The sequence below is a fragment of the Hyperolius riggenbachi genome, chromosome 1, assembly GCF_040937935.1.
Source record: "Hyperolius riggenbachi isolate aHypRig1 chromosome 1, aHypRig1.pri, whole genome shotgun sequence".
NCBI classification, from domain to species: domain Eukaryota; kingdom Metazoa; phylum Chordata; class Amphibia; order Anura; family Hyperoliidae; genus Hyperolius; species Hyperolius riggenbachi.
Window position 1 is genome coordinate 159309443 of NC_090646.1, and position 17755 is coordinate 159327197.

Here is a 17755-nt window from a genome sequence, read left to right on the forward strand (position 1 = left end):
TCGAATACAACAATTATTTTCGAAATTTCGCATGTCCCCTTTAATTTTCGCTACTGGTCGAAAACGCTATATTTCTGAAGATTTTCGTGAAAATTCGGCGAATTCGAAAATGTGATTTTCGATGCGAAAATTACTTGGGCAAAAATTCGCAAGCAACACTGTTCCCTACATGACTTCACAAACTATGTCATCAGGGGGAGTGCAGGTACTGCTAGGAATCATAGTTTGCAGATATTGGCGATCAGCCAGAGGGCGGTGTGCAAGGAGAGTGCGTAAACCTGTGCTGGAGATGCAATACAGTGTGCAATATGGCACAGGCTTAAAGAAAATCTGTACTCTAAAATTCTTACAATAAAAAGCATACCATTCTATTCATTATGTTCTCCTGGGCCCCACTGTGCTGTTTCTGCCACTCCCTGCTGCAATCCTGGCTTGTAACTGCCAGTTTTAGGCAGTGTTTACAAACAAAAGGCATGGCTTCTAACCAGCATGTGATAGGCTGAGAGAAGCTCAGTCGTGACTCATACAGAGCCTGGAGGGGGCGTGGAGAGGGTGTGTATAGCTTCTGCCTATCACAAGCAGAGCAGCTCATTCCTGCCTGAGTGCCTGAGCCTGACAAAGCTGACAAAGGAAAGAAGATTAGATTATATAACCGAGATAATACAGCCACTGTGCAACTAGGAAAGGCTGCAGTAAGACAGACCACATTTGAACAGGTATAGGAACTTATAGGATAGAAGAAATAAGGCTGAACATTTTGTTATAGAGTCTCTTTAAAGTGGACCTGAACTCTTGCACAGGACACAAGGAAAGCATAACAAAAATGCACCCTGTATGTATAGTTTAGCCTGTATCATGACTGCCTATGGCAGATAAACCCATTTGAAAGTACATGCTGTAAACAATATGTCTGCTTCCATGAATCAGGAAGTAGAAACAGTGCAGATTTATTTTAGGATTTGTATCAGCTGTAACAAAGAAATGTTTTTTTTTGTTTAAATGTTATTATGTTGTTGTGTATCTTTTAGACCAGAGAGGACTTCTGAGTTCAGGTCCACTTTAATCAATACGTATGAAAGGGGCTGCGTTAAACTGTGCCAAAATTCATTCAGCTAGAGTTTTTTTTTTCTTCAGTGCTGTGCAGGGAGCATTTATTTTGTACCAACCCTCTTTTTTATTGAAAGAGAGCCTAATGGCCCATACTCACGGGCAACTTTTTGGCCTGTCGCCAGCACACGTGAGCGTGTGTGCGACAGGCCGGCGACAGCTCGTCGCCAGGTCCCCTCCGCATACACACGGCAGAGGGACCTGGCAACTGATGCGGCGGAAGCTGTCGCTGTTGCTCCTCCCCCCGCCGGAAGCCCAATGTGTTTTTTATCTTGTTGCTGTCGCTAGTCCGCGTACTCACGCGGACTAGCGACAGTTGCGGCGGCGACTGTCGCCAGGCGATTGAGCGGTTCAATCGCCCGGCGACATCAGCAACGAGCGACAGTTCGGGGTGCGCGCCCGGGCAATGCCGCATACTCACGGGCGACCTGTCGCTGCAACACGCGCGCGCCGCGTGTTGCGGCGACATTTGTAGCCCGTGAGTATGGGCCATAAGGCTTCTTGCACACAGGGACGTTACAGGCGCACGTTAGTGCAGCCTGTAACGCTCCCCCAACGCACAGCAATGTAACACAAGTGGGCTGTTCACACTGCCCACGTTGTGTTACATTGTAACGCAGCAAAGTGCTGCATGCTGTGCGTTCTACGTTAGACTGTTTGCACATGCTCAGTCATGTTGGGGAGGAGGGGAGAGCGGCCGGGCACATGGCTAATTAATATTCACTGCACTCAGTGACGTGTATTGTTTACTTACTGGAGCGGCCGCTCTGTGCGGCGATTGGCCGGGCGGGACCACGTGATGCCGCATGCGTCCAAGAGTACGCATCACGGCATCACAGACGCCAGAGTGAGCTGCACAACGCGGCTCACTCCGACGTCCACACCAGAGAGCACCAGGCGTTGCGTTAGGGGCACGTTATGTGCCCTATAACGTCCTCTAAACGCAACGTCTTGGTGTGTAACTAGCCTAAAATCAAAACGATTCAGAACAATGTTGTCAATAGCATAAAGTGACAAGTTATAATAGCGGTTTGTGTAAAGACGAGATTATATATATGTGTGTATATATATATATATATATATATATATATATATATATATATATATATATATATATATATATATATATATATATATATATATATATATATATATATATATATACACATATATATATATATATATATATATATACACATATATATATATATAATCTTGTCTTTACTTTTTTCTTTTCTTTTTTTTTTTTCCTGCAGTATTCATGGCAGCATAGGGATTCCATTCGTATGCTGCCATGACTACAGCAGGAAAGGAAAATTACCGGTAGGTAAGTATACAATTTTCCGTTTTCCTGCAGTATTCATGGCAGCATACGAATGGAATCCCTATGCTGCCATGACTACAGCAGGAAAGGAAAATTACCGGTAGGTAAGTATACAATTTTTCGTTATATTTTTTTTTTTTTAATTTATTTATTTATTTTTTTTAAAGCGTACTTGAACAGATATGTGACATGGGTACATATACTAGCAAGTTACATTTTTTTATATTTTATTTCTCTTTGGTGTTGTTTATGTTTAATTTTTGTTGAAATCTGATTCAGATCAAGTGAGGCAAGTTGTTTCATCAACCCCACTACCTCAGTAATTTCTAAATGAGAAATTATTGATCGCTAATTAAATCAGTCCTTTATGGACACGCATAAAAGTAATAATACACTATTACATTTATTCAACATATTAGATATTAGCTCCCATATGCAATTACATTTTTCTCCTGCGTTTTCTCCTAGGAGATAATTTTTCATCTTCTATTTAAAATAACTTTCAGCATTCTGCAACTGAAAAAGTACTAAAAAGTAGGCGAGAAAGTATCAAAATTATTTTGAGTATTTTCTTGCTTGCTGGGTGTTTAAAGGGCATTTTATTGACAATTTTAAAAATATCACCTAGGAGAAAACTAAGGAGAAAAAGTTAATTGCATATGGGCCTAGATATCATATGAACATTGAAGCTAATGAAAAACTATGGAAACTATGACATTTTCAATTGAGATTATGATCAAACTATTGATCAAATATTGATGGACTTGCTGGTTCTTTGGGTGCCTGATCTGCATCGAACATGTTGGAAAATTTTGGTTCAACCCACCTATTCGACGGGAAATTGAATGGTGTGTACCTAGAAGAAGGTTAGGACGTCTGACATTCTGCTGCAAATCTTTCCTTGTTAGAACAAAGCAGTGTTGGGCTTTCAAGTAATTTATTATTCTAATTTGGAAATCAAATGAAGTCAAATAACTTCACGCGTCACCACAGGCAGCAGGGAGTTAACTTACCCAGATAGTATTCATAGGCGTAATGAAAGATGTGTTCCATGATTCACTACCGTGCTTCCTCCTTCCGGCTTGAAAGAGGAAGCGCGGTAGTGAGTCATGGGACGCGACTTTCATTACACATATGACAAGTAATGGAATGCAGACGTTCCCGAAGACTTCTGGGTAAGGTAACTCCCCTCTGCCTGTGGTCACACGTGAAGTCATTAGACTTCATTTGAATTCCGAATTCGAGTAGTAAACTACTCGAAAGCCCAACACTGGAACAAAGGATCTTCCTTGGCTGAGAGCTCAATTGGAAGGAAGAACATTCCAATGGTCCAGTTCCAAGTTGCATACAATTTTCATACATGCCAGAATTATTAGCATAACATTGACCATCTATACTCCTATCTATATTTGATAGCAATTCTCCTGCGCAGCTCTATCCCCCCGCATAAAACAAACACTTTGCTCGCTTACTAGAGACCGATGCGTCTGCACAGCCTCAGCCCTGTACTGTTGCCCAAAGGATCGGGTCTGATCCCCGTCAGGCTACACTGATTATGGGTGTGTTTGGGGCTTTATGACTGGCGGTTTGGCTGTTGCTTCAATCAACTGTTTGCCAACTTTTGTCATTTAAAAAAAACAAGAATTTCGTGTGAAGTCCTGTAATGTACTTCTAATACAGCTCTGAATCACAAGTCATACCTACAGTACCAAATCTAACTGAATCTTTGTAAACAGAGTCAAGCTATGGTAAAGCCTCATACACAAGTACAAGTGATCATACTAGAAAGAGGTCGAGACTTGAGCAACAGTGTGGGGCTGAGGCTGTACAGATGCGTTGCTAATCTGGAGCCTCGGCTGAGCTTAAACTAGAGAGTGCATAGCTTCATGCTACACAGCAAAGGTGCACCTGCACTCAAGGGTGTCACTACAAATCATTGGACCCAATATTCACACCCCTACCTTGGTGACCTCATCTTGCAAGGGTCATAAAACAAGTATGATCATCACACCAATAGCAATTGTAGCCACAGAAACACCTGATCTGGAGGATGGAAGGTTAGTAGTTAGAGGGCACCCTACATCTCCTTATTTAAAATAGACAGACTAAACTCTCTAAATACATACAGGGTGCATTTCTCTATGTTTTCCTTCTGTCCTGTGTAGGGCTGCTCAAATCCGGATCCGGGAGATACCTGCATAGTTGCTATCCGGATATCTCCCAGTAAACCTGTGCAGGGTGGGCGGGTGGGGGTTCAAGCTTACCTGTCTGACGTCTTCTTCATCCGTCCCTGGCGCCTCCCATGATGTAGTCCACGCGCCTCTCGTGACTACAAACACTTCCTCCTTCAACACGGAAGGAGGAAGTGTTTGTACTCACGTGACCGCCATGTGGAACGCATCGTGGGAGGCGCCAGGGACGGACGAAGAAGACGTCAGACAGGTAAGCTTGACCCCCCACCCAGGCTTACTGGGAGATATCCGGATAGCAACTATCCGGGTATCTCCCGGATCCGGATTAGAGCAGCCCTAGTCCTGTGCAAGAGTTCAAGTCCACTTTAAAGAAAATATACATGTCAGCCTCTATATGTCTTTCACCTCAGGTTCCTTTTAAGTTTGAGGAAACGGCTGTACGTATATGAGACCAGTCTATCATTTGTATACCGAGTTTTGCTCCACATTCCTAAATCCTTTACTATACCACCATACCTCCCATTACTACAAATAGAGATAACTGACATGCAAATATCCTGGTTTTGCATGCAACTTGAAACTGCATCAAACAGCTAAGGCATTTGTTGAGCTGAGTGTCAAGTTGCATGCAAGTCCAGAATACAGTATTTCGATCTCATTGATCATTTCTATTTGTCAACAACTCAAATAATTCATACAAAGTAGCTTTTTTTGGCATACAATGTTATTTTAAATTATTAATAATGAATCAGCCCCCTGTATACACACCGTAAATTTATACTGTGCTGCAGAACCGGATCAGTTCATTTCGGCACTCAGCTCTGAGCCAAGCGCCGAAACTGGGCACCGTCATAGCAGCAATGCTATGATGCAAACCCCGCGTAGCGGTAATTCGGGGCTCTGGCGGCTGCCAGTCCACGTATTACATCTCCCTCCGAGGTGCAACAACTCGGAGGGGGAATAGTATTTAACTCCGCCTCGAAGTTTAGCGGCATTGGGGAAAGCCGTCATTCGTCTCTCCCTGCGCCGAACTGAGCAGCGCCGAGATAGTATGTACCCGCTGCAGAACATATGAACACTGTAGAAATCCATTATTTCAAATTGAGAAAATAAAATAACCTGACCACATATAGGACAAATCTTTGCAGGTGTGAATTTGCTCATAAACAAATAGTCTAAACGTGCCCATTAATGTAAACCTGAGCCGAAGCATGGGTTCAAAATAGGCCATTACCCTGAAGAGAGGGAAGCCTCAGGATCCTATTGAGGCTTCCCTCGGTGGTCCGCAGTCCCCGACTCGTGTACACTTTAAAGCGGTATCGTCACCATAAAAATCAAATTTCAACAGCAACTGGTCTGAGTGTATTAAGTGATAAAGATGCTAATCCTGCATTCAAAACTTTCAAAACTGTTTCTGCTGTTATGATTTAGTTATCATATACCTTAGGAGCACTGGCTCTTTAGTAGTCGGTGCCAAAGAATTGCATGCTGGGGGGTCTTTTTATCTATAATATATTCCTCCTATTCCCTTTATTTCCCTGCCTGCTGCTTATCTGAAACCTGATCCCCTACTCACTTGTGTTTACAAGCAAGGCTGAGGTGACTCAGTGATTGGAGGAGACAAGGAAAAAAGTAAGGGGCAGAAATGACATCACGAGTTAGCCTTAACTGTGGGCAAAAGACATGGCCCCCACCAGGAACAGAATTCTCGTCATTTACTATATAACATTCACTGAAATCAAAACGTGGACGGTACAATACATGTGTTATGTAAGTAGATCAAGTATTTATCTACTTATATGTTTTTTTTTCCCTGGCATAATATGGCTGATCCTACTGCTTTAAGTGAGTGTAAAGCTGAAAAAAATGTCAGATACTTACCTAAGGACAGAGAAGGTTCTGGATCATATAGTGCCTTCCCTGTCTTCTATTGCTCCCCTTGTTTAAACAGTAGTTTAAACAGTAGAGCAACCTCTACTGTTTACATTTCCCCCGACAGGAAGTAAAGTGAAGCTGGAGCCCAGAGTGGAGTAGAGACCGGGGGACTCACGCAGGCCGGATCAGGTAATGTATGAGGGGGGAGGGGCGGTAGCAGCTTCACAGAGTGTGAATCGGTTTCATAGTGAAATCGATTCAAAAAATCTGTTTGCAGTGTAGGCAGCCAATAGATCCCTCTTTGATCAGATTTGATCACAGAGGGATCTATCTGCTGGTCGATCTGGTGGCATAATCGACCAGTGTATGACTGCCTTAAGGGTGTTTTTGCCCTTTTTTCAAAAGCAGGCGATTTTCGAAATCGCCATAAGAACGCTTGTACAATGATTCTCTATGTCAGAGTTCACATCTGAGCGGTTTGTTTCCGATCCGCTCAGAGAAGTGTTGCATGGGCCATTTTTGAGGCGATTCCGTCTCAATGGAAGGAAAATGCAAAAGCTCACAAAATTGCTTTGTTCAGCAATTGCGTTCGCGTTTTTCAAAATAAATACATTGTATTTATAATTTTCCGGGTCAAAGAGTTCACTTCCTGACTTGCGTCAGGGAGTGAATTACCAAAAAACGCTTAGAAAACCGATTAGCACAAATGAATCGCCCACCCAAGCGCCAGGAATCGAAAAAAAAGACCCGTCAAAAACCACCCAACGCTAACGGCCACGCAAACAGAACGCAATGTGAACAAGGCCTGAGTGAGTTGTGCGCCCCCTCCTACCCTGAGCCCTGAGGCTCTCTTGCCTCTGTAGTACAGACCCACCAATCTTCGAAAGCACTGGGGTACAAGATTGCTTCAGAAACCACCCAAGACAGCAAATAAAATGGAGGTGTCAGAGCTGGAACAAGGGGTACAAGAGAGGACAGGGAAGGCTCTATAGCAGGGCTACCCAATAGGCCGATCGCGATCTACCGGTAGATCGCGACCTCTCGGCTGCGTCTCGTTAAATTTTGCGGCCGGCAGCTCATCATGTTTAGCTTCCGGCCGCTGGCCAATAAGGATGCAGGGGAGGAGAGGTGGCGAGGAGAGAGGGAGGAGAGAGGCGGCGCGGCCGCTACGTCATGGCTGGGGGCGGCAGCGTGCGAGCTTGTAACGTGCCCGGCGCCGCCCTCAGCCATGACATAATGGCCGCGCCGCCTCTCTCCTCCCTCTCTCCTCTCCGCCTCTCCTCCCTTGCATCCTTATTGGCCAGCGGCCTTAACCCGCCAGATTGTTCCAGGAGTCCAGGACCCTCTACCGGTAGATCGCGACCACCTTCTCGGTAGATCGCGGCCTCTCGGCTGGCGCCGCCCCCAGCCATGACATAGAGGCCGCGCCGCCTCTCTCCTCCCTCTCTCCTCGCCGCCTCTCCTCCCTTGCATCCTTATTGGCCAGCGGCCTTAGCCCGCCAGATTGTTCCAGGAGTCCAGGACCCTCTACCGGTAGATCGCGACCACCTCCTCGGTAGATCGCGGCCTCTCGGCTGCGTCTTGTTAAATTTTGCGGCCAGCAGCTCATCATGTTTAGCTTCTGGCCGCTGGCCAATAAGGATGCAGGGGAGGAGAAGTGGCCAGGAGAGAGGGAGGAGAGAGGCGGCGCGGCCGCTACGTCATGGCTGAGGGCGGTGACGTGCGTGCTTGAAATGTGCCTGGCGCCGCCCCCAGCCATGACATAGCGGCCGAGCCACCTTTCTCCTCCCTCTCTCCTTGCCGCCTCTCCTCCCTTGCATCCTTATTGGACAGCGGCATTAGCCCGCCAGATTGTTCCAGGAGTCCAGGACCCTCAGCCGCCGGATTGAGGTAGCCACTACCTCCTATATACTGACACATACCTGGCTAACCTACACTGCAGGCACACATACCTGGCTAACCTACTCTGCAGGCACACATACCTGGCTAACCTACACTGCAGGCACACATACCTGGCTAACCTACGCTGCAGGCACACATACCTGGCTAACCTACGCAGCAGGTACACATACCTGGCTAACCTACGCAGCAGGTACACATACCTGGCTAACCTACGCAGCAGGTACACATACCTGGCTAACCTACGCAGCAGGTACACATACCTGGCTAACCTACGCAGCAGGTACACATACCTGACTAACCTATACTGACACATACTTGGCTAACCTACGCTGCAGGCACATATACCTGGATAACCTATACTGACACATACCTGGCTCACCAATGCTGCAGGCACATATACCAGACTAACCTATACTGACACATACCTGGCTAACCTACCCTGCAGGCACATATTCCTGGCTAACCTATACTGACACATACCTGGCTAACCTACGCTGCAGGCACATATACCTGGCTAACCTATGCTGCAGGCACATATACCTGGCTAACCTATACTGACACATACCTGGCTAACCTACGCTGCAGGCACATATACCTGGCTAACCTACACTGCAGGCACATATACCAGGCTAACCTATACTGACACACACCTGGCTAACCTACGCTGCAGGCACATTTACCTGGCTAACTTACGCTGCAGGCACACATACCTGGCTAACCTACGCTGCAGGAACATATACCAGGCTAACCTATACTGACACATACCTGGCTAATCTACCCTGCAGACACATATTCCTGGCTAACCTACCCTACAGGCACTTATACCTAGCTAACCTATACTGACACATACCCGGCTAACCTACTCTGCAGGCACATATACCCGGCTAACCTATGCTGCAGGCACATATACCTGGCTAACCTATGCTGCAGGCACATATACCTGGCTAACCTATGCTGCAGGCACATATACCTAGCTAACCTATACTGACACATACCTGGCTAACCTACGCTGCAGACACATATACCTGGCTAACCTACGCTGCATGCACATATACCTGGCTAACCTATACTGACACATACCTGGCTAACCTACTCTGCAGGCACATATACCTGGCAAACCTACGCTGCAGGCACACATACCTGGCTAACCTACGCTGCAGGCACATATACCTGGCAAACCTACGCTGCAGGCACACATACCTGGCAAACCTACGCTGCAGGCACATATACCAGGCTAACCTATACTGACACATACCTGGCTATCCTACCCTGCAGGCACATATTCCTGGCTAACCTATACTGACACATACCTGGCTATCTTACGCTGCAGGCACATATACCTGGCTAACTTACGCTGCAGGCACACATACCTGGCTAACCTGCGCTGCAGGCACATTTACCAGGCTAACCTATACTGACACATACCTGGCTAAGCTACCCTGCAGGCACATATTCCTGGCTAACCTACGATGCAGGCACATATACCAGGCTAACCTATACTGACACATACCTGGCTAAACTACCCTGCAGGCACATATTCCTGGCTAAACTACCCTGCAGGCACATATTCCTGGCTAACCTACACTGACACATACCTGGCTTACCTACTCTGCAGGCACATATACCTGGCTAACCTATGCTGCAGGCACATATACCTGGCTAACCTACGCTGCAGGCACACATACCTGGCTAACCTACGCTGCAGGCACACATACCTGGCTAACCTACGCAGCAGGTACACATACCTGGCTAACCTACGCAGCAGGTACACATACCTGGCTAACCTACGCAGCAGGTACACATACCTGACTAACCTATACTGACACATACTTGGCTAACCTACGCTGCAGGCACATATACCTGGATAACCTATACTGACACATACCTGGCTCACCAATGCTGCAGGCACATATACCAGACTAACCTACACTGACACATACCTGGCTAACCTACGCTGCAGGCACATATACCTGGCTAACCTACGCTGCAGGCACATATACCTGGCTAACCTACTCGGGGGGCGTGCTTTGCATTTGAGACGTTGGTAGATCTCCTGGCCTCGGCAAATTTTAAAGTAGCTCGCGAGCCGAAAAAGTGTGGGCACCCCTGATTCCAGAGCCTTCCCTGACTATAGGTATGTAACTTTTTTTTGTTTGTTTTGGGGATACACTCACTTTAACAGTACATTTTTTTTTCTGCAGATGCGATCTTTCGATCACATTATTTTAAATGAAGTGTACAAAAGATCCCATAAATCTGATCAAATGATCACATCTGCATAAAAATGATATTTGTTCATGGGCACCTTTATTATAATGGAAACCTTTCATTAGATGATAACTGAAAACAAGGTAAGAAAAAGAGAGTTGTTGCCAACTGTAAACAGAGCCCTTATCACTGCAGTCATTTTCAGCAATCTCGCTGTATGGGGCGACACTACGGTGAAATGAGGTGACCCTTGACTCAAACGTCCAATCAGGTCCAGAGAATCGGGTCTATTTTTTAATCTGCTGCACATGATTGGATGTGGTGCAGACATGGTTATGTTTATTAAACATGAAGTAAGCGCTGATTCTGCAGGCATCAGACAGACAGACACTACAGCAGGCGGACCCAGGCTGCACATCACATAATAACAAGCCTGGCCGGGAGAGAGTACGTGCCGCACAGACCCGGAGAGCAGCCAGGTAGGACAATAAGCTGCTATTACGAGCAGGAGGAAGCCGTAGCGTTCCTTTTGTTTAGTTTTTTTTCTATCACTTGTAGTTTTTCAAATCGCGCGGCTCGCTCACGCACCAGCCAATCAACAGCCGAATACTGGACCAACGCCAATCATAGAGTCCCCCGCACATTTTTTAAACCTCCGCATTCCGCCAATCAAGTACGGAAGTCCCGCCCCGGCTCCCTTTAACCGGTTCTAACTAGAGGACTTCTCAGCCGTTTTTACTCCTCCCACCAATGCGCTGGGATGTGGGCGGTCTTGTTGTACAAACCTGCTGGTTCTTAACACCACGCCTTCAACGTGACGTAATAAACATTGAGGACGAATGAAGCGACGAGGGCACGCCTTCTTAGCTTCCGAAGCGCTGAAGTAAGCCAATGAGCGCTGGCAGGCGTGGCTTGCTACAGTATTCATCAGGTTACTGTGTGGGGGTAGAAGTGGAGAAAACAAGAGGTTGTATTGCGTAGCAGTTACACCATTCCAGTGCGGGACACTCGAGCAAGCAGCGTCTTCTGTCTCACAGCTCAGGTTAGTTGGCGCGCTTTTTCGTTTTCTGTTCTGTCTTCGGATTTTCACTACTTGTTATCGGGTTAAACTCTCCGTTGTTGCGTAAGAAGCTGCGCATGTCTCCCTGCTTATATAATGATGTGCTTTCCTGGCTCGTACTCTGCTACATGCGCTTCTCATTTACTTATGTAAACTTTGCTTATATGTATCGCTCGCCTCAGACGGTGCTGCCGCCGTTTGCTAGTGGTGAGGCCTCGCCATGTGCAGAGGGAGCGGCATGTGGCGGAGTGATAACCGTGTAGGGAGCGTGTGCTATTTATATCTCCCTGGGGTCACGGATCACGTGCTCGGCGTGCGGACTGTGCGGTGACCTTTTCCTGGCGTTAGCCTCGGCGGGCGGTGAGGGAGGCTTGTGGTTTGGGCGGGAAGCCGAGCATGGTGCGTGCTAGCGGCTCGTCATGTGTCACTTCCTCATGCGGGCTCCGCCCCGCTCCCGCCCCACAGCCTTCCCGGGCTTTTATCTCGTGTTCTTCATAGCTTTGTCTCTGTCCCCTCACAGGCACAACCATGGGTAAAGGAGATCCTAATAAGCCCAGGGGGAAGATGTCCTCCTACGCCTACTTCGTGCAGACCTGCCGGGAGGAGCACAAGAAGAAGCACCCCGACTCCTCCGTCAACTTCGCAGAGTTCTCCAAGAAGTGCTCCGAGAGGTGGAAGGTGAGCAGCGTGTACCCCCTTATCCTACTGTATAAGCCTGAGTCTCTCTGGAAGGATTTTAGCAAATCATTCAGGGCAGCAGGCTAGGCCTGAGTTAGAGAAGACGAATAGGAACACGAGGTTCTGCTTTATGGGGGATTTTTCATGAAACAAAAATTTGAAATAGTTTCACTTTTTTGGTGAAGCATGCAGTTTACATTTTGTGGCCTCATCTCATTCTGGTTTCTGCAGTGCAAAACAAATCATGATAAACTGCAATTTAATTTCTCTATTAGTGACCTCATTGATAAAGCTGAAGTCTTGTACTGCATGTGGCTTTTTTTTTTTTCTTAGATACCGTGGCTGGAGGTTTAAATGGTTTGGCTGAGTGGATGGGCGCATCTAAAGAATACTAGGCTAGCTATGCTGATCATTTTATGGATGGGTTTAGTTTCTTATACTGTGTCCTGTTGTGTATTGTGCTAACTGTAAATACTCAAACTATACAGTTGAATCTGTTTTTTTATAGTTCACTCCAGTGTGCCAGGACTTTTTTTTTTATTTCTGAATTGGTTTCATCTTGTATATTTTATACAGGAGCTTTTGCGGAGTACTGAGTTGACTTTAAAAGTTTACCATAACAAGATTCTATAATTTAAAAACATTCATGCACAAATTTAGTTTATATAGTCCTTAGCTTGCCATGGTTTATATTAGCGGTCCTATGCTTTTATTTTCAGCAAGGCATAGTTAAGGTGGCCACTAATAATCCAACCTTTTTCATCCAATCTTACCATTTCTATGTAATATAAGGTAACTGCCTGAAGTATCCATTCAGTATATTTACTCAATTTACCCTTAGGGCCCTTTTCCACCAGCGCGTTTGCGCTGGCTGAATCGCAAAAATGCAAACCGATAGCGATTTTACATTCGCTACGGTTTGCTTTTAACATAGGAATCGCGGTAGGTCATTTCCACTTCAGCGATTCGTTTTTGCCGGGAACGCGCGGCGGAGCGATATTTGCTGCGACTTTGCTATGCAGTGCGCAGCATAGCAAAATCGCGGCCGCGAACATTGGAGAATCGCCGGTAATTGCGATTCAGCAATCGCTAGCGTTCAGCGTGAACTCTAGCGATTGCTAGTGGAAAAGGGCCCTTATACTACATAGATTTGGTAAGATTGGATGAAAAAGATTGGCTCATTAGTGACCACCATTAATAAGGGTTGTTTTTTTTTTTTTTTTTCTAAATGTGGTAGGATCTTGGAAAGTGGGGCCTATTGTTTCTGCTATGTTTGGGGGAGGGGGAAGTAGTCTAAACTCAAACAATCAGTTTAGTGATCCCTGAGTAATTCAACTACTTCAGTGCCATAATGCCTAGACTAGCTGCTAAACCGAGTGGCTGCAAGTTAGACTTGGAGACTCGTGTACTTTTGCATGGATTGTGGTTTGGGATTAGCTTACTCTGGGTGTTCATACTTTTCAAAGTTAAGTTTTTGCTTGTATTTTTATTTTAGACCATGAATGCAAAAGAAAAGGGCAAATTTGAGGACATGGCAAAAAGTGACAAGGCCCGATATGAAAGGGAAATGAAAACCTATATCCCACCCAAGGGGGAGAAAAAGGGCAAGAAGAAGAAGGACCCAAATGCACCAAAACGACCACCGTAAGTAGCTTCCAATTACTACTTTGGGCTCTATTCATAAACCGTTACCGCAAGTTTTCCGCTCAGAACAGCGGACTTTCCCGACCATTTAGCAAAGTGGGCATTCATAAAAGCTGTTCCCGCATGAAAATCTACAATCCCCCAGCAGAGCGAGAAATTTCCGCCTTCTGCAGTGTTTTTCTAAATTTATCTAGAAAAAAGTAACAAAATGGCCATTCATAAAGATTAGAGGAAGCGGTATGTGGACGGGAAATACTGCTTCCTCGAAGCCTGCGGATTACATACAAGTGAATGGGACAGACCTCCCAGAGAGCAGTGCACGGAGGGACTCTGCCAGCGTAACTGTTTCCGCATGCCTTCCGACAGCTTACCGCCAGCCTTCAGCGGGAGATCTCCGCACTTGCATCGCAGCTGCCAACATTTTTATGAATGACCACCCAGAAATCTAAAATACCGCTGCGGTATTTTACCTCCAGGAGTTTTTTTTGCCACAAATTTTATGAATAGAACCCACTGTTATCTTGTGGAACTGAGTTGGGATATGCGGTATTGTTTGCAATATTTATGTGGTGTGAATATTGAGACTTTATTTTATCAACCATTGTGCAATACATTTTCAATGTATTAAAATGCCAATGTGATGCTCTAATGGTGTGTACATGTCATTTTGCCAAACGACCAGTCGCTTGGATGTCTCATCGGACGTGTGTAAAAACTATCATTTAGGCTGATAAGACTGGTGACAAATCTGGCAAGTGGATCCGTCAAAATCAACGTTGTCAGCTGAACACCCATTTGTACACATTCGATTTGACGTCTGAGCGACCAGTCGTTTAAAAAAAAATCAGCCATGTACGCACATTTAGTCTAAAGACCAATGGGTGCTAGTTTAGGGAAGGGTATACAAACCGTGTCCTCAAGTACCACCAAAAGTGCAAGTTCTGTAGAAAACCACAAACTTTCACAGGTAAGTTGGTGTCTCGGCATAGTTGATTAACTACATGCTGGATTTTTGCAAAACATGCACTGTTGGTGGTACTTGAGAAAAATGGTTAGGAAGCCCTGGTTTAGGGGGACCACAGGCAATCTCCATAGACAAACATCCTCTTCCTTTTTGTAACTGTTATGAGTTCCAGCAGTAGTCCCTGATGCCACCAGCTGACTAGGTTTAGTAAAGTTGTGCTAGCAGAGGTGGCAGTCAAAGTGAGCCGTGTCCAAAGGGCAATGCCCTGGTGTTTCTTCCTTGGTCTCCTATTAATCGATCAACCAGATTCTCTGGCTTGCATACAAATTGAATGGAAAGTGTATGTAGCTTTGAATTGGTCCAGCCAAATGCATAGTTTGCATCTCATGGGTCTATCAGATTACTCAACATTTTAATAGTTTCCAACACTTTGTTGGCTTTTCTCCTGTCAGACTTGCAATTGAGAGGTAGCCAATGGGCATGCTCAGTAGGCAGTGAGTCTTGCCCAATAATTCCTTACTGAATAGGTACTAGAGTAGGAAAAGCTCATTTGAACTTGGGTCTTGTCTCCAGGGAGAGAAGTGCTAAAAATATATCAGATGCAGTGTCCTTCACTATTATACTATCCAGCCACTTGACATTTGATTGGAACATTTTTTTTTTTTCCAGCTCCATTAAAAACTTAAATGTCTGATTTGTAAATGGGATGTTCCTCTTGATATGCAATGGAACTGTTAAGTCACACTTGTGACCATACAATAGACTAAAAATGCTTCTGAACATACCACTCTAGAAAGCCGATAGAAATATTGCAATGCAATCATTTTGAGGCACCACAATGGACATGGTGTGACAGCTTTAAGGTCCGTACACACTGCACTACTTCCGCCATTGACTGGTCCGTCAGACCCTCCCGCTGAGCTGACAGTAGCACATGTGTACGTGCTGTTGGCAGACTGATAAGGCTGTTTCTAAACAATCCGCCCAGTGAATTGTGCAGAAACGGCCTTATCAGTACATGCTACTGTCGGCTGAACGTCTGCCCATTGGGAGGGTCTGACAGACCAGTCGTTGGTGAAAGTAGTGCATGTGTATGTTCCTTAACTTGAAAGCTGACCAAGTGAATTCCATCTTGCTGGGATATAACTGGTCTGCTTTGAAGCTGAACACATTTACATACATTTCTATCCTGTTGAACATGCTTAGTTTCTGTGTATTCTTGGACTTGATTTGAAGATGTCTGTTTTGTGACTGAAGCGTTACTAAATATGATGGCTGCAAACAATTGTGTTGTATTCATTTACTTTACTACCATTGTATCTGCTCTGTGACTAAATGTTTGGGCTTCCCCTCTCATCTTTCTGAAGGTCCGCCTTTTTCCTCTTTTGTTCTGATAATCGGCCCCGGATGAAGTCTGAAAATCCCGGTCTGTCAATCGGTGATACTGCTAAGAAGATGGGAGAGTTGTGGGCTGAACAGACGCCAAAAGACAAGCAGCCATTTGAGCAAAAAGCTGCAAAACTAAAGGAGAAATACGAGAAGGTATATTGGCACAAATGGTGACTTAATAATCCATTTGTAGTAGACAAATGTGACAATTGCTGTCTACACTCGAAGGAAGAACTTTAATACTCTGCACAATAAGCATGGCTACTCTTGCTTGTGTGTTCAGATTTTTTTTTTTTATTATTGGCATAGAATTTTTATAACAAGTTGTGATTTAAGATAAAATACTGTAGCATGCCTTTATACTATACTTCAAGGGACCATGAAAGGTAGTTTACTATATCAGTATTGGTATATTCCTACAGAAGCATTTGCTAAGGACTGAGTTTACTGTAGCCAGCGGTCTAATATGAGGCTTGATCGTAGCTGCAGGCAGAGAATAGAAACATTATCTTGATCTTCTTCTATTCTATGAAATTGTTTGAGCTGCTGTTCTTAATTTACTAATTTTTTTTTTCCTCAGGATGTTGCTGCATATCGGGCGAAGGGTAACAGTGATGTCGGAAAGAAGGTTCCTGGCAGGCCAGCAGGCTCCAAGAAGAAGATGGAACCAGAGGATGATGATGACGAAGATGAAGAGGAAGAAGATGAGGAAGACGAAGAGGATGATGATGAGGATGACGAGTGAATGCTTTGTCCACTGTATAAATTGTGTTGAAGCCCATTGTTTTTGTTTATTTGCTAAGAATGTGAACTCAAGTGCAGCTCATTTTGTTAGCTTGTTATAAAAACTGTACAGAATTGTGTATAGGTAATGTGATTCTTTAGGGAGAACCTATATTTTTAATATAAGGAGTAGTTGGAGGGCTGTTAAGAGTTAAAGCTTTTGATGTGGGATGTTTCTGCATATTTAATGGATTCTAAGGGTATCCCATTGTTAGTAACAAGACCCAGTATACTTTAGTTCTGTAGACCTGGTGCATTGTACTTTTTTTCTAACTTTTTTAGCAACTTTTTTTTGTAATAAAATATATAAATATCCTAAGTTTTTGTCTTTATGCATACAAGTGTGACAAGCTTATAGAAGTTAAGTGTACAAGGAATATTCACGCTGGTAAAGCAAAGGGCTGACCATCTTAAAATGAAGTATGGCACTTGTGTTGCAGTCAGATCAACTGATGGTACAAGACCTTTTTCACGGACTTAGGGCCCGTTCACACCTGAGCGGGAATCATGCGATTCCCACTCACGGCAGACCGCTAGCAGTTCTGCAAGAACCGCTACACACTGTAGTGAGCGGCAGTGTTGCGGTTAGCGATAACTGCAACCGCGCTGCATGCAGCGGTTTGCCGGCG

General features: G+C 45.1%; 1 protein-coding gene across 1 annotated transcript; it reads left to right on the forward strand.

The window, feature by feature from the left end:
• The first annotated feature begins 11533 nt into the window (after window positions 1-11533).
• On the forward strand, window positions 11534-17445 carry HMGB2 (high mobility group box 2). The gene is made up of 5 exons (XM_068278794.1): window positions 11534-11650; window positions 12189-12346; window positions 13842-13990; window positions 16322-16496; window positions 16924-17445. Exons 2-5 carry the CDS (start codon window positions 12197-12199, stop codon window positions 17086-17088), a joined length of 639 nt encoding a protein of 212 aa, XP_068134895.1. The 5' UTR covers window positions 11534-11650; window positions 12189-12196; the 3' UTR covers window positions 17089-17445.
• Window positions 17446-17755: the final 310 nt, after the last annotated feature.